This window comes from Filicampus tigris, chromosome 8 (genome assembly GCF_054856515.1).
Source record: "Filicampus tigris isolate MCC_2025a chromosome 8, RoL_Ftig_1.0, whole genome shotgun sequence".
NCBI classification, from domain to species: domain Eukaryota; kingdom Metazoa; phylum Chordata; class Actinopteri; order Syngnathiformes; family Syngnathidae; genus Filicampus; species Filicampus tigris.
Window position 1 is genome coordinate 24,068,550 of NC_141224.1, and position 24,008 is coordinate 24,092,557.

Consider the following 24,008-nt stretch of genomic DNA (forward strand, 5'->3'; position numbering starts at 1 on the left):
GGAGTTGAGCACGTGACCAACAGACAGAGTGACGCACTGTTGATGTTGCTGTGGCAACAGGAAAACAGAAGTACTTTACATTATGAGGGGCCGTCCATTGTCTATAATGTCGCTCATAGTGTTCAGTGTCGTGAAGTAGCGTGCGGCCTCACGAAACAATTTCACAGTTGCAAACAACAGTTTCACGCCGTCACGGAGTGGTAACTGAACTTTTTTTTCTTTTCTGAAGTTTATTGCAACAGTCAGTGGAGAAAAACACACGCGGCTCCCATAAAAGAAACTCCACTCGCACTTGTTCTACGCGTTTTTTAAACTTCTTTATTTGAACATTGTAGACATACAAACATGGCAACAATTACTTTTTAACAAATATTAACTTTTGTTAACACGGGAGCAATAGCCCCACAACCACAACAATAAACATTTTCATCTAAAATATATACCCGGATTTGAGTGTCAACAATTGCCAATACCTTTTTTTTTTTTTTTTTTTTACAAAAACGAGTAAAGATTGGATCGGGATAATTGGTAAAGACTGTATTGGGAAATTGGGAAATCTAAGAAATCATAGTGTTACATTTAGCAAAGGGCACCCCCAATCTTTTGGATGTGAGAATCGAATATCTTCTAAACGTGAAGAAATCCCTTCGGTTCTCTCTTTTATTATAATCACATACACTTACTATGATGAACTTTAATAAAATGATCAATAATTACTGTCAAAGTTACCCAGCGTCCGTTTACATCAGCTGTGCAAGACGCAACTTCACTTGAGAAGTTACACAGTATGATAGCGACCCCTGCTGATCTTGACGTGGCTAAAGTAAATTGTATCCCTCCATTGTGAAGCCCAACATGTCTTCTTTTGTAGAGTGAGTCTCTTGTAAGAAAACAATGTTTACCTTTCTTTCTTCACAGAACAGAAAAAACCTTTCCTATTTGTCATGTCTCGTAAATCCCTCGCACTGACAGATAATGAAACATTTGTTTTTAGCTCAAACATCCAAAATTAAAAATAAATGAACTGACTTTCAGCAATCATATCAAATCAATCACTAAAACAACCTTTTACCATCTGAAAAACATCCAGACTGAAGGGTTGCATGCTCCAAGCAGACCAGGAGAAACGTATTCATGCTTTCATCTCCAGTAGACTTGATTATTGTAACAGTCTTCTTCCTGGTCTCCCTCAAAAGAGTATCAAAAAGCTGCAGCTCATTCGGAAAGCTGCAGCTCTGGTTCTTACCAGAACAAAGAGATCCGAACATACTCCAGTCCTAAAGGCTTTACACTGGCTCTCAATTAACTGTGGAATAGGTTTTCAAATTTAGCTATTGGTCTATAAATCACTAAACGGTTTGGGTCCTGAATACACGAATGAAATGCTGATTGAATATAAACCCTGTAGGGCTCTGAGATCTGCAAACTCAGGTCAACTAGTGGAGCTCAGAGCTCAAGGTAAACATGGTGATGATGCATTTAGCTGTTATGCTGCACACAAATGTAATAATCTGCCAACAGAAGTGAAGTCAGCCCAGAGTGTAAATGCTTTTAAATCCAGGTTAAAAACTCTGCTTTTTTTCCTCATACATTTGATCTAGTCCTCCAAACAATTTAAAAATATTTTTCCCTTTTATATATTTTAGAAACACACTTTTATTTACTTTTCTTTTAAATGTGTGTAAAGTTTTATACCAATGTGTTTAAATGTTCTAATTTTAGCTACTTTAGTTTTCTCTGATTTGCTTTTGAATGTTATTAACTGTTGTGTTTGTAAATGCTTGTGGCAGTTGCCTTTGCTTGTGTGAAAACTGCCTTGCCTAAAACAATATGTCAAATATCAGAATATTGTCTGATAACTAACCACTTATATCGGTCGTGAAATCCTAGATTTCTAATTGTAAAACTCCAAACTCCTTTTCTTTTTGTGGCTTTGAACTCAATTCCTAAATGTGATTACGCCATGACCCCCTGTCCATTGATTGTGTGTGGCCCTCTGAATAGTGTCAGATTCCATCTTCTCATATCTTTCAGCATCAGCCGCTTTCTTTTCCAACTCTGTAACCTTGTACTACCTGCAGCGTTTGTTGCACTTCAGCATTCAACTATTTCTTCTTCTCTTTGGAGTTATCAATTTTGTCTGAGTTGATTTCAACCACAATGGAAATATTGGAAATGGCTTCTGTGTTCTGTCTCAAGTCCATTCCAAAGTTTTCCATCATCGATGTCAGGATGTCGAGTTTCTCGAAGATGGCTATACTCCGTCTTAGGTGCCGGCCTCTCCTCAACAGTATCTGTCAACTGAGTGTAAATGTATTTAATTTCATCAACGTAAGGATATAAGACAGTTGTGGCTCAATTAGCAAAACTGTTAATAAGTCAGTGTTTTCCGATATCCAACCATTATTGTCATTTCATTAGTCATTGACGAAGCTTGAACCGACCTGCATGTGATACATGAACTGAAGTGGTAACTTTAAAATGGTGAATTCACCATGACACTGTCAATTTATTGTTATTCCAAGCACGGTCTAATCAAGCAATGCATCACGACACTTTGTGGTTATAGTTACAAAGCCTACTTCATAACGTTAGCATTTCACCTTGCATGTTACACTATAACAGCGTACAACAAAAACATGCATATCAACACTAATTGTTGTATTTATTTTGTCATTGTTTTGTTTTTATTGTTCAACTTAAAGGGGAAGTCAACCCAAACATTTTCTTGACAAGAATATGTTCTATGCAGGCCCACTGGTCAAAACATGGCATTCTGATTAATATTGTGTTTGTGGACTATGAGTTAAGCAGTAAAATTTACCCGTTTTTAGCCATCTCTGGGGGCGGCCATTGTGTGACTTCTGTCGACTGAAAATGACATCACAGTTACTCGGGGCTCAGGTAACAACCAGTCATGGCTCAGCTTCAGAAAATAGGTGAGCTGCTTTAATAACCAACTCACCAAGTTCTTGGTAGTGCAGTGGTAAATCCATTGCAGTACACGGGCAGTTTAACTTATTTTTCATTTATTATTATTCCATTTTATTTAATAATTGATGTTTGCATATGATAACCTACAACATTCATGACCCCTCTATAGAAGTAAATCTGTGCCATCGGAGTTTGAATTCGAATTTCTGAATTACACATACAGTGATACCTTTACTTGCGAAAGTCTCTTCATACAAAATTTTCAAGTTACAAAACGCCTCAACAGGAAAATGCCTCTAGTTACGAAAGAAATTTCAGGATACGAAAGGTAAAAGTATGGGCTGATACTAGCAGTATGGGTGGCAACTCGCAGCTCCAGAGTTTCCTGAACGCAACATACTCATAGCTGCTCTGCCAATGGCTAGCCTAGCATCTTCCTGGCATCCCATTGGCTAAGAGGGATCTCTACCATATGTGTCTATGTGTGTAGATAGACAGGTAGATAGATAGATATGTCTATGCAGCGTCCTCGTCATTCGCCCCTCGTGCCATGAGGTGTTCCGATAGTTTGACGTGAATTAGAAACGAGCAAAAGAAAGAAAGGAGAAATCGTTTTTTGTCCATACAAACAAAGCAAGAGATAATAGAAAAGTATAAAAATGGAATGCGTTTGGTTGAGCTTTCCAAAGAATTTGACCGTAATGTATCGACAGTCGCCACGTTATTAAATCAGTTCTTTACAAAACGCCAGGCAAAAAACACTTCTGAGAGAGAACATGAACCAAAGAGGGCAAAAAGCGATGAGGACAGCAATTAAAAGGTGAATGACCATCATTTTTATTCCTTCCTCTATTCTTCGTTTTTTTTTTTTTTTTTTACATTATGCACAACTCTCATTTATTGTGCAGTAATCTAATTGTAACATGTATTTGTTACATGTTTTCATGCATTTTTATGCTTTATTAAACATTTATGTCTCAATTTTGGGGGGCTTGGAACGGATTAGAGCATTTACATGGAAAATGCGTCTCCGTTTACAACATTTTCTACTTAAGATATTTATTCCAGAACCAATTAATTTCGTCAGTAGAGGTACCACTGTACACTGATTTTTTTTTGCATCAAAATTTCTAACTGAATTTTTTTAGCATTGAAATTCAATATGTAAAAAAAAAGCCCGCAAAAATTCAGCTGTAAAAAAATTCAACTGCAAAAAATGTGCCTGCATAAAAAAAAAAAACAGCTGCAAAAAATTCAGCTGCCCCAAAAAAAAAATTACCAGCAAAAATTTCAAAAACAACATGAGCATCCAGGGAGGAGCAATCGATCCCCGTCTTAACTAATCCAACGTACAACCAATCAGGTTTTGCTCTGCTGATGATCATGTGACTGTGACATGGAAGATGTCAGTTCACGTCTCCCAACGATGGTGCTTCTGTGAGTTTGTTTACTCTATTTGCTCTTTGTGTTCATAAAATTGAGTAATAGTTCAATTTCCTAATTTAATTTAGATGTCCTAATTTAATTTACATTTACTTTTCATGGTGGAAAAAGTGTAAGTCACATTCAGCTCGTTTGCAAGAGCTCTTTTTTTTTTTTTTTTTTTTAATAAATTGAACTGCCAGTAGTCAGGAAGTAATAGCTGAAAGCCAGTGATGTCAATAAAAACTAAGGAAATATTTATTGGGAGTTTTGGAGTGACTCCACTTCACTTGGTCAACTCCACTTATGCATTTCGTAACGGAACATCTGTATCTAATACGAGAGTTGATCCATCACTGCAAAGTGAAACATCATATATGCGAGTGAACCAAAAAAGTGTTCAATTTTTAAGACAAAATGAGCTTAGGATAAAGCAAAAATGATTATTGTGACAAAGTGTATTTCATTGAAAAAGCTGTGGTGAAAACATTTGCAAAACATTCAAAGAGCACAGGTATAAACCACAAGGATGAGAGAGTGTAGTGATGGATTTTCATGACAAAAAGGTATGCATATAATATTACAGCAGCTTAACTACTCACGATACTAGCTCTACTGCAAGTAGGATATATGATACATGATGAGAAATCAAAACCCACTGAGAAGATACAGCACTTTATCATCATACTCACAGAGCGGGTCAAAAAAGAGATACATGTTGCAAACACGGTTATTTGTGCATATCATTTACTAGGCCAGCGCCTTATTACAGTAGCATTTGTAAATGACATTGTCTCACTCCTATTGTTTTTAAGTATTACCTTCAATAAAGTGCTATTCTTTTCAAGCGAGTTGTGATTTTATATTCCTTGCAACCAAAGTACCCAAAAGAAACTCAAGCAAAACCGTCTGAGCTCAAAATGAATTCTATTTCACTTTTGAACACGGTTAAGTGTGCACAGTAAACAAGCTATTTGGTTGTAAAGACACTTGTCATTGATAAAAACATAGAAAAGATTTCCAAGCAGGCTAGTAAAATACTTTGGGGTAGGCGTACACCTCATCTGTGGACTAAAATAAGCAGCAGAATGCGCAGCAGAAAGACTCTCCCCACCCCCTCCCGAAAAAAAAAAAAAAAAATGCTTGTAAAGACAAAGTAGTAAGAAAATGCCTCAGGCTCGCTAATGAAAGTGTTCTTAGCCAACTGACACAACTGTTTATACTGTTGATGATTTGGGAAAGACAATAGACTCCTAAGTCATACCACTTGTTTAGCTTTAGATAAGCAAACCACTGCTCCAACAATACCAACCCAAACAAACACACACATGTATGTACAAAATGAGCAGTTGTTCGACATACTTATTGCATGCAGTAATTGACAAAAGGGTACAAACGCTCGGTATACATGTATATAAGGTACAAGATGTTGTTCTTTTTCATGCCCAGGCACTTACTATTCACATTACGACAAATAATGTGTCAAAGATTTCTGCTCATTCAGTTGCAATCAGCGAGCTAGCTTAGTGAGCTTATACCAGGCAGGCTGAAAATGCTTTCGAGATAGCTAAAAGGTGCTAGCATGTAGCATGGATGACAAGTACAAGGTGGCAAAATACCAGAAAGTAAATGAGAAGCCCACGTTTTAACCAAGGTCATGGACAGAAGTTTATAATGTTTAACTTCAAACAGGCATTTGTAGTATCGGCAGAAAGCCCATCTTGCTCATGCATCCCCATTTGATTTGAGAAAGGCTACCATAAGTGCTTTGTGATGACATGGGGAGATCCTTTTGCAACAAGTCCACAAGCCAAGTAGGCACATGTAGGTACAGTATGTCTGTATAAGTTAACAACAGTCAACATGGTGCTGGGGGTATTGTCCTTGCCGTGGCTGTGGAAACGGCAGCTGGTAGTCATTCCTTACAACTGTTCTCTTTCTGTGAAGCAAGGGGTTTGTGAACACACATTATAGCTATTGGACATGTCCTTATAGTGTCATCTGTTAGTTTGCGGTGAGACGACAACCGGGATGCTAATATGTCCTCCAAAGTCCATCAAAAAGTCAAGTGACACACGATTTGAAACAATGCAAAATGTTATCCAAGCAATGTTTTCCCCCAAAAGTATTCAAAATGTGGCTCAAAGTGTGCAATAAAGCGAAAGAAAGTGGCAGCTGATTCTACGGAGCCATTTAAACATCCAACACCATTTACATATTATTAGAAAAGTGGATAAACTGGTAAGATTCCTCCTCAGGGAAAATGAACAATATGATTCATCAAAAAAAAAAATTTAAAAAGTCAAAATACTGGTTTAGTCATAAAACAACTATGGACTCTGAGAGCCTTTGCATGATACAATAAGGTGCCAAATTCTAATTTCATCCACTATGTGGCAGAAAAAGTGCATTTGAAACAAGTTTAGTTCAGGTGCTTCATGATTTCAAATGTCTGAAATACTGTTTCGAAAACAATACGTCAGGCCAGTAGTTGCGTTTAAGTCATGATTGTTGTTTACGTGAATTAGGTTTAACTGATGATTGAGGTGCAGAGGGTGCATTTCATTTACACCACCAACTGCAGCTAAACACTGGATGGTTGGTTGGTTGGTTGGTTTTGGAGGTTGAGAAACAACACATTCCAATTTGGCAAAGTTTCAGAACCAATATATAAAAAAGTAACAACAGCACAGGGCTCGTTGTGTCAAAAGGTGCAAAAAAAACAATCGAAGTGCATATTAAAACATACAGGTTTTTTTTTTTCACCGTTAGTCGTTTTCTTTTTTAAAAAGTCGACTAGTAACCACCATCAAAGGAAGACTTGAATAAACATCCTTCAACAAATACGCTGGCATTCACTCACTGTTCATGTACTTTGGCTCATGTTGCTTTAGGCCTTTATCCGTCATGGACTTTCATGATCAATCAATGTAAACTCATTCATTCTCATTTAGGTGACTATAGCTTTAAAAGCCGTAACACATACAATATTATAGAACAGGTCCACCGTGTGTGCGCAAGGTGTTCTGACTAGGGGCTACCTTGTAAAACACATTAGGGAAGTCACATTTCACTTTGTAGGGAAGAGGGGTGAACTTTCGCTGGAAATTGAAGTTCAAATTGGGGCTTGTGCAAGGGAAATGCAGCAATGCATTTAGAAAGGGGTCTTAACAGTCAACGTAAGAAGTTAATCCCTCCTCAAGGTGCCCTTTAATAACAGACACTTTTCATGTATGGCATATGCAGATCTCAGTTGTCGTCATCAATTCCATTTGATGATTGTTTTTATGTGTGTGTTTAATGACGAATGTCCAGTTTTAGATATTTTTTAGGGGGGTGTGATAAAAATGCTGCTCGGGTAATTTTCATAATGTCAGTCAGGTGAGGGCTGAGAGAGGGTAACACAGCTAATGATAATTATGCGCGAGTCTCATGGCGACACCATTTGCAAATACTTGGAACATATTCAGTGTTTCCATTGAGCCTTGTGCACAGATTTAGTCTTCAGATACAGACAAGGACTTCCTCACACTGCGTGACGGCTCCCAAACCTCACTGTCATCTGTATCCTCTTCGTCGTGCTCCTCATCATCCTCCTCCTCCTCTTCGTCTCCCATTCCGTCGCCTCTTGGCGTCTTGTTGGCGTGTGATGCCTCCCCACTTATTTCATCCGCTCCTTTTCCTCCATCCGCGATGCCCAAAGCTGGCTCCTGGAAGGGGTCTGCACCCACATCCAGGCGTCTCTGGACCTCAGCAAACCATTCTCGCACCTTCATGGAACGAAAGAGAGACAAGAGAGGAATACTTAAATGTGTGTTGTCAATGGAGCTGGAACACTATCTCTAAAGTAACTTGAGCTAGATTATGCCAACATATACCTTTTCTGTTTTTATATTTAGTGAACACATGAAACAACCTGCATGCGTACAGGTGAGAAAACAAATATTATATTCAACAATATACACCTTTTTATTTGGCCTAGACGTATTCTTCCCTGTTTCATTAATCAGCGCATTTTGATTATCAATCAATCACATTTTATTTATATAGCACTTTTCATACATAAAAATGCAACTCAAAGTGCTTTAAAACATTCAAAGCAAAACATAGAATTATCTTCAATCAAAAGAAAAGATAAATTATTTAAAAGTTGTTGAAAGCCCGACTAAAAAGGTGTGTCTTGAGCTTCCTCTTAAAAATATCAACAGTCTCTGCAGACCTGACGTCCTCTGGCAGGCTATTCCAAAGGTGAGGACCAAAACGGCTGAATGCAGCCTCGCCATGCACTTTGGTCCTCACCCTTGGAATAAATAAAAGGCCGGCGCCAGAGGACCTCAGGATCCGCGAGGGCTGGTATGATAAAAGCAAATCAGATAAATAAGATGGCCCAAGACCATTAACACATTTATAAACTAATAAAAGTACTTTAAAATCGATCCGGAAACACACAGGGAGCCAATGCAGCAATTTCAAAACTGGCGTAATGTGCTCCCGCCCTCTGGTTCTCGTCAGCACCCGAGCGGCTGAATTCTGCAGTAGTTGCAGTGGTGAAATGCTCTTTTTCGGGAGGCCAGAGAGCAGGGCATTACAGTAATCTAAACGACAGGAAATAAAGGCATGCATCAGCACTTCCCTGTTAGCCTGAGAGAGAAACGGGCGGACTCTGGCGATATTCTTAAGGTGATAAAAACCAATCTTGGTTACATTTTTAATATGAGGAATAAAACTGAGCTCAGAGTCAAAAATGACGCCAAGGTTCTTCACACAATGTGAGGGATTAAAAATGTGTAGTTTTGGTAAAAGCTTCTCTCTCTGACCTTCGGGACCGATAACTAAAACCTCAGTCTTGTCCTGATTGAGCTGTAGGAAATTATCTGCCATCCATGACTTGATATCTAAAATGCAATTTAAAAGGGTATCAATGGGTCCTGTGTCATCAGGAGACACGGCAATATACAGCTGCGTGTCATCAGCATAGCTGTGAAAGCTGATGCCGTGTCCCCTGATGACATCCCCGAGGGGAAGCATATGAAGATTAAAAAGTAGGGGGCCTAAAATCGAACCTTGAGGAACCCCACATTTAATTTCATGGGTTTTGGAGGAACAAGTATCCATACTTACAAAGAAATATCGGTCTGTGAGATAGGAATAAAACCAGTCAAAAACAGTACCAGAGATGCCCACTAGATTTTTAAGTCTATTTAATAAAATTTGGTGATCTACTGTATCAAAAGCATTACATTAGGCTTGCAATGACATGGTACTTAAGAGTCATCCACATCCGATCTACACAGCCTGTCCCAGGTCAAATGCAAATTTTAACTATCCATCCATTAGATGGTATTTAATTGAGTCCATTGTCCGGGGTCGGGTCGTGGGCGCAGTAGCTTTAGCAGGGAAGCCCAGATTCCATCTCCCCAGCCACTTTGTCAAGCTCTTCCAGGGGGATCCCCCAAGGCATTCCAAGGTCAGCCGGGAGTCAGCCTTTCCAGCGTGTCCTGGGGTGTCTCAGGGACGTGGTGAGATGTGCCCAGTACCTCACCATGGAGATGTCCTGGAGGCATCCTAATCACATACCCGAGCCACTTCATCTGGAGCCTCTCAAATGGAGGAGCAGTGACTCTACTCTGAGCCCCACCCATATGACCCAGCATTCCACGCTATCTCTAACGGAGAGCCCGGACACCGTGCGGAGGAAACTCATTTTAGCCATTTTATCCGGCAGAGGTGGGCATTTTACTAAAATTTGCTGGTCTGTTTATCGTCATCCATCTGCAGCCTGGGGATACTTCCTCCGTCCGTCCATCTGCCTTTTTGTCAAGCCGGATCAAATAGTAATCACTTATCAACCGGTTCTTCTAGCATTTTAAACACGCTTCCATTAGTGCTTCCGTCGACCAACTTCTCCTCCCTGCCCGGCCACACCTCTCTGCTGAGTGAAATGGGAAACGAAAGGCTGAGGTGAAATGGACACCTCACCACGGTCGGCCTAAATATGTCACTCTCGGCTGTGATTGGCTCCAGTGAGAGTTGGAGATCGCGGCTTGATGAAGCCAACAGTAGCACATTGCTTTCAAAAAGCAGAAATGTCATACTGAGACCACCAAACCGGATTCACTCATCATCTTGGCTGCACCTAGAAATTCTGTCCATAAAGTTTATGAACAGAATCAATGACAAAGAGCAGCCTTGGCTGAGTCCAACCCTCACCGGAAATGACTATGACTTTTCGCCGGCAATCCAGACCAAACTCTTGACATCGGAATCACACCAACAAACCCAGTAAATCTTGAGAATACCAACTTTCCTGAACTGGAAATAACCCGCAGGTGTCAAACTCCGGTCCTCAAAGGGCCGCTTTCCTGCATTTTTTCCATCTCTTGCTGATGCAACACACCTGATTCAAATGATCAGGATCATTATCAGGCTCTTACAGAGCTACAGTAGGAAATCAAAAGTAAAAATCTATCCAAACCACTTGTACGACCAGTTCTACTCTATGGTTGTGAAACCTGGCCAATGACCTGGACTGGCTGGAATCTTTTCAATAACAATGTTTGAAGACAGATATGCAAATTTTCTGGCCTAATGTCATCTCTATGGATGAGCTCATCTAACAAGTTCAACAGATAGATTGTCTTGAAGTTAACAGAAGAAGATGGAATTTGGACATACAGGCACCTACAGTACAAAGTAAGTAGTGTTGTAACGATATCCAAATGTTATATCCGCGATATGATAATATCACGATACCTCATGATACGATAGTGTATTTTCCGAATTATAAGACACTACTTTTTTCCTTGGCTTTGACCCATGCAGCTTATATAAAGGTGCTGCCATTCTGTGGATTTATCTTCCACCGCTAGGGACGGTCTAACCGGAATTACAGTACAATACAATTGCCATTAACAGGATGTGACTGCAAGTGGAGGAGTTCAGCGGGCGAGGGCGTTATGCACTAGTTAATCACTAGGTATTGCATTGGGTGGTATGTGGAAGTGGAGCAATAAAAGGACGTTAAATGACAAACTTGCGTGGCAGCGGGCAGTGATATGAAGATAAATACTTTATTTTCTCTTGGTTCTGTTCCGTTTTGATCAGCAAAGTTGCTGCCGTGTTAAAAGGCACTGTTAGGAAATAATCTGTTCAAATCCATACATATACATTTACAGTTCAAAATCGTTCTGTAAATGCAATATCTAATGTTTCACCAGTTGAATGGGACGTTTGTCATGCCCTGGGGGGGCGGGGGTTGTATCGTTTTTATACTGGCACTAATGAACTTTGAGGAGGATGGGAGCAACCCTGGCACATAAAAAAAATTCAAATGTCCTAAATGGTTTCACGGCATACTCACTTCCTCCTCTCACGATAAGGATGGAAATAGATTCAAACATCTACGCGTTATTACTGGTGTCATGGCAAGAAGCCCCAAAACAAACAAATAACAAAACAAAAGTATTGTTTAAACCAAATTAGATTCATTACCTCATTCATTATTCATTTTTCAAACAGCCACTGGAAATAGAAATGTAATTCAGTCCATCTTGCAGGCCAGCGAGAGCCCAGGATTTCACGACACTACTCGCTGGCGCGCATGGGAAATGTCGTAGACTTTTGTCAAAACACTACCGCTTTTGTCCACATGGGGCCGCTATAATCAACAATAAGGCGTGTCATGATCACTTTTTTTTTAATCCATCCCTAATATCGTGAGCTTTTATACAGTATTGTGATCTTTTTATATATCGCCAACCTCCCCACAATATTGTGTTCGTTATTATATCGCGAGGTTCATATCGTGATATCGTATTGTGACATTTTGATATTGTTACATCCCAATTGAATAAACCCCTTGAGTTGGTATTCATGTTTGACGCACTTACTTCCTGTACAACAAGAGCAAGATTCCTTCTGGATAGAGTCAGAGCATGCGCAGAACATAAACCAATACCTTGTTTGTTCGTTCCAATTCAAAACTTCTTTCCACCTCTTATGTGACCAAGGATGTGTACAAATTGAAAATATATATTTAAATCTTTTAGAGCGAGGAAGTAATTATAAACTGAGATGTGGTTGCAAATGTCTGCACACCCTCTTATAACTGGGATTTGACTGTGTTCAGAATTAACCAATCACATTGAAACTCATGTTAAATAGGACTCAGCACACACCTGCCACAATTCAAAGTACCTCTGATTAACACCAAATAACTTTTGAAGAAAATTTTGACTAAGCAATGTGGAAAGTGAATTTTCGTTCGTCAGAGTAATTGTCACCAACCGCCAACCCATTTTGCTGACGTTTTTTGGGGATGGGGGTAAGACAGACAGACAGACAGACAGACAGACCGACTGACGGACGTCTGACACACTTGACTGACCAACTGACGATTATAATTCGGTCGGCTTGAAAAATGATGGACGGACGAGTGACAGACGGGTAACCAGGCTGCTGACGGATGACGAATGACGGACCGGCAAAATTTGGTAAAATGCCCACCTCTGCTAACTACACTACACTACACTCCTTGTAACACAAGTAACTTAATTGGAGAATAGGGTAGTAAACATGGGGGATTGCATGGGCAATATTTAATGCATTTATTCCAGGAAATAATTTGGCAATTTGGAGCTGCAATAATCAAATAATCTGGCAGCAGTGGACATACACAAAGTTATGGTAGTGCGCAGAATACCCGTTTTCACCGAGCAGTGTAGTTTGATTTGGCTCAGTGTAGAGTGCAAATTTCAATTGTCAAATGTGCACAAAAAAAAACCCTTTAGATTATGACTGTCACTTTCTCAGACCCCTCTGTTGGGGTAGCAACGGTGGTGTGATACTTAAAGGGTGGCCCAAGAGAATGATATCTGTCGATTGATCATAAAAGGAAAGAAAATTAAATGCTGAGTCCCCTTGATTGTTGTTCATTGCTGTGTTGCTTTTCCTCTTTTGGAAATAATTACCATGCTACATTGTTTCAGTCTAGCATGATGACACACTATTTATATACACGACTGACTCACACACCTTGCAGTAGAAATTCAAGATGGATAAGGGTTTATGGTTCCCAATCATACCTTGTTCATCTTAAATGGGAAATCAACCCAAACATATTTTTTTGAAAAATGGCATTCTGATTAATATTGCGTTTGTGAACATCTCAGAGGGCGGCCATTTTGTCACTTCTGTGGACTGAAAATGACCTCACAACTGCTCAGGGCTCAGGTAAAGACCAATCACGGCTCAGGTTAAGAAAACAGGTCAGCCGTGATTGGTCGTTATCTGAGTCCTGAGCAGTTGTGATGTCATTTTCAGTCGGCAAAAGTGGCAAAATGGCCGCCCCCAGAGATGGCTAAAAACGGATGGATTAACTCTTATTACACAAACGCAATATTTGTCAGAATGCCTTGTTTCAACTAGTGGGCTTGCATAGAACATATTCTTGAAAACAAAAACAAAATGATTTACAAAATGACTTACAAAAGGATTAATATCTCAGCCCTTGTAGCAGACAGAAACATAATTCCAAAAAGAATTAAAGTGCTTGGACGTGGCAGAATTTATTATTATTTACTGTTTCAATCGAAGATGTAAAAATAATGTGTCAGTGCGAGAGAAGCACTATTTCAATCGAAGATGTAAAAGTAACATGTCAGTGCAAGATAAGCACTATTTTGATTTTTTTTTAAAAATCGAGTGGTAATTACCAACCTCTATTCTGTTACAAAGACGTCAATATCGTCATGCTCTACAAAACCATATCATATCACGTTCGACTGGTTCCACTGGTCGGGCGCGCCGTCTATATAGCACTGCCATTACTTATCAGAGCTCCCGGCGATCGACAGCGTCGGCCATTAGCCTACCTACGGCTCGAAAAAATTCCACGACATCCTCCACGGTCTCGCGACACCGTCACGTGAATATTCTGATGCATTAAATTGGCTAAGAGACTGAGAATTGGATTAAAAAAGACACTGACATAGCCGTTCTCCCGGCTTTAAAGGTAGAATGACGCAACAGCGCTCCCGGCTCTAGTGGTAGAAAACGCAGTTATGTGCTCCCGTCCTTAATGGGTTAAATCAACACTTGTGCTTGGTAGAAATGTGGCACAATGTTTGATAAATACTTCCATCCATCCACCCATTTTCCAAACCGCTTATCCTCACTAGGGTCGTCGGCGTTCTGGGGCCTACCCCAGCTGTCTTTGGGCGGTAGGCGGTGCACATCCCGAACTGGTTGCCAGTCAAATGCAGCGCACACATAGACAAACAACCATTCACATTCAGAGTCACACCTATGGACAATTTAGAGTGTTCCAATACTTATTTGTTACAATAGGACAACAAGCTTTTGAGGAGAGGATTTTATAATTACATGCAAGTAAAAAGCATTTGTGTTACCCGTTCATAGCTCATGTTGGTCTTGGTGACAAGCTCATCCAGGTCTTGCTCATTGAGGAAGCGATGTTTCAGGTAATACTCCTTCAAGATGTCCCTCCCACTCTTGAATTTCTTTGGCGGGGGGCATCTGTCCGAGTCTGAACCAAAGGATGCTGACCGCCTTGAATGCTTTCGAGTTCGGGATCTCCCCCAACCACGATTTCGGACACGTCTTTTTCGATTGCCGCCACCTCCCATTTTGTGACTTCCACCACCATTCGGGGCTTCCACGTTTCCACTTTGATACTGAAAGAACCATTTAAGGTTGCCGTTCTTCCAGGAGTACCGTGAGTCCCCAAACCAGCTGACAATGTAGGGTCGGGGGAGGCCGCTCTCCTCGACTAGCTGGTCGTACTCTTCTGTTGTGGGCCACTGAGTCCGCACGAAGGCACTTTTCAAAATGTGGAGTTGCTCTGGAGTCTTTTTAGTCTTATCTTTGATGTCTCTGCTGCTGCCACCGCTGCTGTTGTTGTTGTTGTTGCAGCTACTGGTTGGCATCTGCTTACTGCGGCCTCCAGGTGGAGTTTGACTACCTTTACGAGAGGAGGAAGCGGCACGAGAAGCAGCAGTGACTTCTCCAGCTTTCCCTTCACCAGCATCTGTACGTCCTGCCTCAGAAGACTCTGGGGAGGAATTGCTGATTGTTGGCATTTTCCGTCTTTCTGTGAACCAGGCATCAATCTCCCTCCGTGTCAGTTTAGTCTCTGTTCTCAGGCGACTCAGCTCTTCATCAGACGGCGTGCTGCTCTTCTCAAAGCTCTCCTCCAACACCACCAACTGCTCTGGTGTCTTCTCTTTAAACTTCTGCAGAGTGAAGTCTGGGAACGGATTCCACGTCTTGGGCCGAGTCTCCTTCTCCTTCACAGGGAGCGTGCATGGAGGATGAGGGGATGCCGGGGTTTCATCGCTTGAGTCAATGACAATGGTGGCGTTAGCACCGCCGCTACAGCCGCCGCCTCCTCTGCCCCCTCCGTCGTGGAAAACTATGACATTGCTGTTCTTGGAGTTGCGCTGGTTGTACCTGGTGTCACTGAACCATTTTTTAATCTCTCCCTTGGTTAGGTTGGTAATCTTCATCAAGCGGGCAATTTCTGCATCACTGACAAAGTGGTTTTTAAGGTAGCTGGCTTTCAACTCTGCCAGCTGTTCTTTGGACTTCTTGGGCCGCATACTGAATGTGTCAGCACTCAGGGCAGAGTTCTCCTTACAAAGAGAAAGGTACAGTTTCATGTTAAACCGTTTGGTTTGAGATTGCCAAATGCATTAATATACAAACAACTGCAGTGAGAGCACAGGATCACTGACTTATAGGTAAGGGTCAGAAAGACAGCGATACCTGTGGGGAAAGTGAGGGGGGCTGCACAGTGGTAGCCCGTTTAAGCTCACTATTTGTTGGTGTCGACTGGCAGGAAACTCTGCTGGAGTTCTGGGACTGGCTTGGCAATCCTGCCACTGTCAGGGTGATGGGATTGGTCACTGGAAGATTGCCTCCTGGAGCAACCTGGAAACACAGAATTGTAGACAAAGATACTAATCAATTGCCACTAGTCCCATACAATCATTGGAAAATCTAGATTCAAAAAGATTTTTCTTTTTCTTATACTAAGTGGTGGGCAATATGGCAAAAATATCATATCACGATTTTTTAAAAATAAAATCACAATCATGATTTTATCATGACTGTTTTTTTCAGTCATTTTCATCACGTTAAACATTCATTCATTCATTCATTCTCCATACCGCTTATCCTCACAAGGGTCGCGGGCGTGCTGGAGCCGATCCCAGCTGTCTTCGGGCAGTAGGCGGGGGACACCCTGAATTGGTTGCCAGCCAATCGCAGGGCACACAGAGACAAACATCCGCACTCACAATCACACCTCAGGGCAATTTAGAGTGTCCAATCAACTTTTTTTTTGGAATGTGGGAGGAAACCGGAGTACCCGGAGGAAACCCACGCAGGCACGGGGAGAACATCCAAACTCCACACAGGGAGGCCGGAGCCGGGATCGAACCCACGACCTCTGAACTGTGAGGCGGACGTGCTAACCAGTCGACCACCGTGCCGCCCCACGTTAAACATATTTAAAATGTATATAATACCCCAAAAGAAAAAAAAAAGACCGAAGACAGCTAGGATAGGCTGCACAGCACGCCCACGACCCTTGTGAGGATAAGCGGTATAGATAATGGATGGATGGATGGATTTATTTTTTAAGTTTTATTTGGGGGGGATTTACACCTCTGTTACGCTGTTGCGAACACCCGACATGGTTCCCACCCTTCTAAATTTTTATTATTATACAATAAAATTAACTTTAAAAATGCAAAATGAAGAATAAATAGCAGGCTGCAGGCTGTGAGAGGAACTGAGCTTGAACTGCGGCAGCCGACGATTATGACGGAGCGTTCGCTAATAACTACAATAAAGTTTTAATTTTTACTAAAATTCATTTATCTTAACTAGAATGCCGTAGTGTATTTTATCCAAAGGTATAATCCTGCAATTTTAAACGTTTGTCATCGTCGTCGTTGTTGTGCAAAGTGAAAGTAAAACAGCTGCTGTTGCTGCCGCTTCTTATTCGTTGCCTCCTTCTACTTCTTTTAAAAACCATAAGAAGTACGGTCGCCGGAGGTAATCATGCCTTAACTTTCTCTTTGCACAATAACATCAACAAGGTCCTTTGGATAAAATGCAACGCGGGATTCTAGTTAAGGTAATCTGTTTCAAAACAAACCTAAGACAAAACTAACAAACACTTTCACACTTTGTTTGCCAATGTTGTCCTGCCGGGAGGCAGAGCCCGCTCTGCTCACAATTTGTAAACACAGCAGTTGTACTGTACTATCCTCTTATCCGGCTTGACTCTGACTAAATGAACGGCACATTTGAATGACGTTATGAGTTTCCGAACATAACGTTGTTTGTATTGTCGTCATTTTCGTGCTGAGCACGTTCGTGCTTGCCGGGTGGCCGAGCACGCTCTGCTCACAACTTGTAAACACAGCTTCCGAACGGCACATATGAATAAAGTTATGCGTTTCCAAACAGAACGTTGTTCAAAAGTGCTGTTCGTTTGTTAGCGTGGATGAGACTAGCGAGAGGCTGCAATGATGCACACTCAGGCAGCTCACGGGATAAAAACACTTGTGCTCTGGTTGGTCGATCTCGCGCTGTGAACCAATCACGCGCCTTTGATGAGCGCCTGCAGGTATGTACAAAGCCTCCGAGTTAACTCATATCTTTGAAACAATGCGTCTTTCTGCAATATGGCTGCTAATATGGCTGTGCTGTTTCATTTTTAATTTGTTATGAATGCTTCTGAAGCATCTGTCAAAGCGCAAAGTAGCGAGGGATCACTGTACTTCCATTGCTACTACAGTTACAAAACAGGCATACACAGAAACGGCCTTTGAAAAAATTCAAATGTAACACAACTGAGAACTAAGTAGGACCTATAGCAGAAAATGATATTTGCACCCATAGACAACAAGTCATTTTCATACTGAAGGTGTATCAGAAAAATTCAAGCACAAGGTCAGTCACAAAAGGTATTTTGAATCCAAACGACAGAAATGTTCCCACTTCGGAGTACTGTAATCCGCTCGGGGTCTTATGCATTCTCGCAGCCTTCTTTGCCATGCTTTCATACACTCCCAGAAATATTCTTCCGAGATCCTGGCAGTTCGACATCACAGCCATATTGATTTCATCCGTGTCGTCAAAACGGGTCCCCAGTCCAGGAATTTTTCTGACACACCTCACACGACAATGTCTTAGGACATATTCCACACAACATACATCCTAATGAACCTCTCTCTATGCTTCAGGTAAACGCAGCTGTTTAGAAACATACCACAATGTCCACAATGTCGTTTGAGTCTTCCAAACAAGAATGTCAGATGAATTAACAATCATGTGAATGGCACAAATGTGACATGCAACATAATAAAAACCCTAACCCATATTGAATTGTTGATGCAGGAGTTATCACAAACACGATCACTACTACACTGTCGCAAGATCAAATAAGCTTTAAATAAAACCTGAATCCCAACCAATTCAGGGTGTCCCCCGCCTACTGCCCGAAGACAGCTGGGATAGGCTCCAGCACGCCCAGCGACCCTTGTGAGGAGAAGCGGTATCGATAATGGATGGATAAAACCTGAATCCGTAATAAATAAAGTACCGTAACCCATTGGTCACTTATGAATGCTTTTCTTAATCACACAATTTGTTGAGCTGACAACCCATGGGTTGTCCAAATACATGCCCGACTAAAATAATATAAACTCTGTCTGTAACTGAAGAGAGGGGCAGCTAGAAAACAAAAGGGCAACTTTACCACACAAAAGCTGAAAGAAGTGAACTGGTACTCTAAGTCTAACATTACCATGTAACATATTGGCAGATATACTGGCAGTTATATGTCATAGTAACTACTCCACTCTATTGCATATGATTGTCACTCATATTTAACCTTCCTGGGCACACTGCAGAATATAAACTATGTTGAACAAAAAGAACTGAAGCAAATACAGCAGCCCCAAACAAAGAGACTTTTCTTGAGTTTGTACTGTATGAAACCATCAATCTATCCATTTTTTATACTACTTGTCCTCATTATGGTCGTGGTAAACTCAGCTGAAGTCTAGTCCAGCTGTTTTGGGGCGAGAGTCGTGCTAAACCCTGAACTAGTCTCCAACCAATCATAGGGCACATAAACAAAACCATTTACACCTATGGACAATTAAAAGTCTTCAATTAACCTAAGAGAAATGCTTTTAAAATGTGTGAGGAAGTACAGCATTTCCAGAAAGGCCAGAGCCGAAACTTGAGCCCCAAACCTCAGAGCTGTGAGGCAAACATGAACCACTATTTCACTGTGCTGCCTCTGTCTGAATGCCCTGAACAAGAATAAACACATACTGTACTTCTACCACTTGCAGGATGTCATGTAGTGTCAAAGAAAGTTTCCCTTTATGCTTATTGTCAACGGCTACACTGATTTGCTCATGTAAGCCAGATATCAAGAATCCTTGTTCATATTTGGTCTCTACAGTCGACTTCATTAGCCCAATCACGTACACAGAGCGCAGGTCAGCGCTGACTGCACATATTCTTTGTCCACCTACCTGTGTGAACACCAAGCCAGGCTGGCCCACAATCTGGCAGGTCTGCAGGATGGACTGCAGACCATTGGCAGCAGAGAGTTGGTGAGCAGGTATGACAGTAATTGTTTGAGGAACCGTGTGCACAGTGCCATTGAACTGTTTTCTCCTGGCCTCCTCGACTTCCTCTGGAGTCCAGCTGACGCCGTGCTTCAGCCGCTGGGCTGAGAACCACACCTGGACATAGAAGGGCATCCAGACATTTTGTGGATTAATCTTGACCTTTCATCTTTCTCAACATAGATGATTCACCCACTGCCTTGTAATTACCTTAATTTGCTCTTCTGTGAACTGCGTCTGCCCTGACAGACTGCTGATCTCAGCCATGGAGGGATAGGGAAACTTCTTGTAAGTGCTACCCAGCAGAGGGTTGATGTCCATTGCGGCACTATAAGAGGGAATGCTGCTGAGAGGAATCAGCAATTGGGGTTGAGCTGATGTATTCTGCTGGGCCTGAAAAGCAGAAAGTACCTGAACAGAAGAAAGAGGGGGGTATCAATATCACCAAAAAAGGAATATCCATTTTTTTAGGGAATGCAGGGATATTGAAACATTACAACCACGTTATTAACCCATTAAGCCCGGGAGCGCATAACCGCGTTTCTACCACTAGAGCCGGAAGCGCTGTTGCGTCTTTCTACCTTTCAAACCGGGGGAGCGGATACGTCACTGTCCTTTTTTAATCCAATTCTCCGTCTCTTTGCCAACTTAATGCATCAGAATATACACGAGACGGTGTCGCGAGACCGCGGAGGATGTCGTGGAATTTTTTCGAGCCGTAGGTAGGCTAATGGCGGACGCTGTCGATCACCGGGAGCTCTGATTAAAGTAAGTAACGGCAGTGCTATATAGACGACGCGCACGACCAGTGGAACCAGTCGAACGTGATATGACATGGTTTGTAGACAATTACGATATTGACATCTTTGAAACAGAATAGAGGATGGTAATTACCACTCTATTTTTTTTTTTTTAAATTAAAATAGTGCTTCTCTTGCACGTTATTTTTACATCTTGAAACAGTAAATAATAAATTCTGCCTGTGTCAAAGCCATGTCTTTAATTCTTTTGGAATTATGTTTCTGTCTGCTACAGGGGCTGAGATATTAATCACTTTGTAAGTGTTGAATTTCTGGGAGAACTTCAGGTTTTCAAGGGTAATTCCAAAGGTGACCTCAGGTTTTGGGGAGCTGTTGAGAAAGGCGCTTTAGGCCTTAATGGGTTAAAAAGTGTGTTTGGATGCTTTCGTTACTGCGTGGTCAAAAACATTTAGATTTGTAATAAAACATTCTTAGAGTCTTACCTGTGCCAGGCCAGGCGGAATAACGGTGGGATTTAAAATTGATGACTTCCTTGGATGCTCTAAGGCTTGGCTGACCAGTAAGTTTCCCGCTCCAAGCTTCATTGAGTCATGCAGGAGCATCTCTACAGACGCCATTGGTCCCAGTGGCGCTTCGATTGGCTGCTGCTCTGCTTCCACCTCGCCCTCGCCGCCTCCTTCAAAATACTCCACGGCTTCATCTGAAGTTTTAAGGGACACGGCGATCCTTTTGGGTTCAGATTTGGTCTTCATCCTCATGATCGGGGTTTTGCTAAGTGAGATGGCGCCAACACTTGTGGCATCTGCTCCGACTTCCTCGAGCGTGTCAAATTGCTGATCCTTGCTCATCTGGTCACTACCCTGACTCTCAGGGGGGGTTGCAGAACTACACTTTACTGATTGGCCGAGGACCTCATTGTCCTCCAGGCTGTTGAACTCACCTACAAAGACAGCAAAACATTAATTGAAACAAATCTGTCAGGTTTAAATAAGGTTTTGGGGTTGACTAAACAGGGCAGAGTGGGCCAAAACATATATACCAGTATCTGATGGTGTGGGGTCAACCACGACTGTTTGATCCAGCTCCACTGTTTGAACCTCATCTCCCGTCCCCTCCACCCCCTCAGCCTCTACTTCCATTGTCGTTTGCAACTCTTCAGAGGGTAGCACCATGCAAGGCGTCGTCGACTTTCGGCGGCTCGACATTGTCAAAGTGTGCAACCTTCTACTCAGGGTAAAGACAGTCTGAGAGAATAGTTGAGGCTCACATGTCTCAAGTGGTCGTGTTCACATAGCAAGACTTCTTCAATTTCTGGTGGAAGAAATGTGTCACAAAAGGTTTGTTAGTTCTACTTGGATGATTTGACTATCAATACAGTTTTTTACATTGTTCTGGGATTTAGAGGAGTCAAATTTTAGAAAGGTTTGTATCCACAATGTCATCATGACAAATGCACATATATACACACACGTATATACACACACTTTAGATTCATATACAACTATATTCACATACACACACACACATACAGTATACATATTATGGCTGCTCAATTAAGCGATTTTGAAAAGTAACCAAATTTTCTGGATAAAAAGATTTTAATAACATTCAAATTGGGCGCGTTCGATTTTTTTATTGGTGCATCTAAGCCACCGTAGTTTCCTATGCATTTCCGCTTCCTCCCACGAGCGCGCAGTCCGGAAAAACTACAACAACACCGGCGCTACCAGCGATTCTGCTATTTTCTCAGGCAAGTGAGCGTTTAGTTAATAAAAATGGGCAAATATAGATCTGTAGTGTATTGTGTGCCCCGCATGTACATGCAATACAATCCGTGAGCAAGTAACTCAACGTCTGAAAGGCGTCACTTTTTTTCTCCTCTACAACGGACCTCTGGTCATGACTATGCATCCATACACATTGTATTATTGAGTGACAGTTTTGCACTAATCATTGATTTATGTTTAAGTAAGACTAGGGAAAAAGGTGAAAGGCTAGTCACAAGCTGGTTGGCATAATAACTTGCTGACAGACTGTTTGGTTTAGAGACTTGACTACCTTCTCTCATGTTGATGATATCGTTTCAGATGGTATATGCACTTTCTTCTTCTCATTATTGGTTTAATTAAGAACAGATCTGAAATCTATTGTGTAAGTCAAATGCTGTTAATTCCAATGGATTGTTCTGTGTGTATTAAGTTAAATCGACTGGCATTTTGAGTTCAAAGAAAGAAAAATTAAGTTTAAATAAAATATATTCAAAACACTTTTTTTTACAAAGAAATCAGAATCGGAAAATCGGGTCTGAGAGAAAATAATCAGGATTTTCTTGTTAGGCAAAATGGAACAGCCCTAACACATATACTGTATATCTAGAGCTGGGCATTCCGCCTAGCCGACAGACCGGTCCGTCTATCTGCCTATGACAGACGTCCATTTTGCAGGCGATAAACGATAAATGGGAAACTTAAAACGGAAGTCAACCCAAACATATATTTTTAAATAATATGTTCTATGCAAGACCACTAGTTGAAAAACAGAATTCTGATATTGTGTTTGTGAAATATGAGTTAAGCAACAAAATCCACCCGTTTTTTGCCATCTCTGGGGGCGGCCATTTTGTCACTTCTGTCGACTGAAAATGACATCACACACCCTCAGGGCTCAGATAACGACCAATCATAGATCCGCTTCAGAAAACAGGTGAGCCGTGATTGGTCGTTATCTGAGGCCTGAGGGTCTGTGATGGACTACCAAGAACGTGGTGAGTTTGTTATTAAAGAAGCTCACCTATTTTCTGAAGCTGAGCTATGATTGGTTGTTACCTGAGCCCTGAGTAACTGTGATGTCATTTTCAGTTGACAGTAGTGACAAAATGGCTGCCCCATGAGATGGCAAAAACGGGTGGATTTTGCTACTTAATTAATATTTCATATTAATCATATTGCCTTGTTTCAACTAGTGGGCATGCATAGAACATATTCTTGAAAAAAATGTTTGGGATGACTTCCCTTTTTTAAAAAAAAAAAAAAAAAAAAAAAAAAAAAAAAGATGGATTAAGCATAAGCGGAAGTGAATTTTTGTCTATGTAAAGGTCTATAACCTGACATTGATGATTGTTTCGTTTGATGCAGGGAAGTTTGCTGCTTGATTTGTGTATTTTACATCAGGCATATTTTTTGGTCAGCTAATGGGTCCTAATAGCTGCTATTTT

The 24,008-nt window shown here is 41.3% G+C and overlaps 1 protein-coding gene across 1 annotated transcript in view; it reads right to left on the reverse strand.

Annotated features, from left to right (window-relative positions):
- Positions 1-449: 449 nt before the first annotated feature.
- The window catches only part of zhx1 (zinc fingers and homeoboxes 1), a 28,293-nt gene continuing 4,734 nt past the window's right edge, over positions 450-24,008 (reverse strand). The window contains exons 2-8 of the mRNA XM_086038562.1: positions 21,834-22,105; positions 21,277-21,734; positions 20,244-20,444; positions 19,938-20,150; positions 16,141-16,305; positions 14,766-16,007; positions 450-8,126 (exon numbers count right to left, since the gene is read on the reverse strand). Coding sequence (XP_085894688.1) covers positions 7,854-8,126; positions 14,766-16,007; positions 16,141-16,305; positions 19,938-20,150; positions 20,244-20,444; positions 21,277-21,734; positions 21,834-21,999 — 2,718 coding nt within the window. The 5' untranslated portion in view covers positions 22,000-22,105 and the 3' untranslated portion in view covers positions 450-7,853. The remainder of the gene's footprint in view (positions 8,127-14,765; positions 16,008-16,140; positions 16,306-19,937; positions 20,151-20,243; positions 20,445-21,276; positions 21,735-21,833; positions 22,106-24,008) is intronic.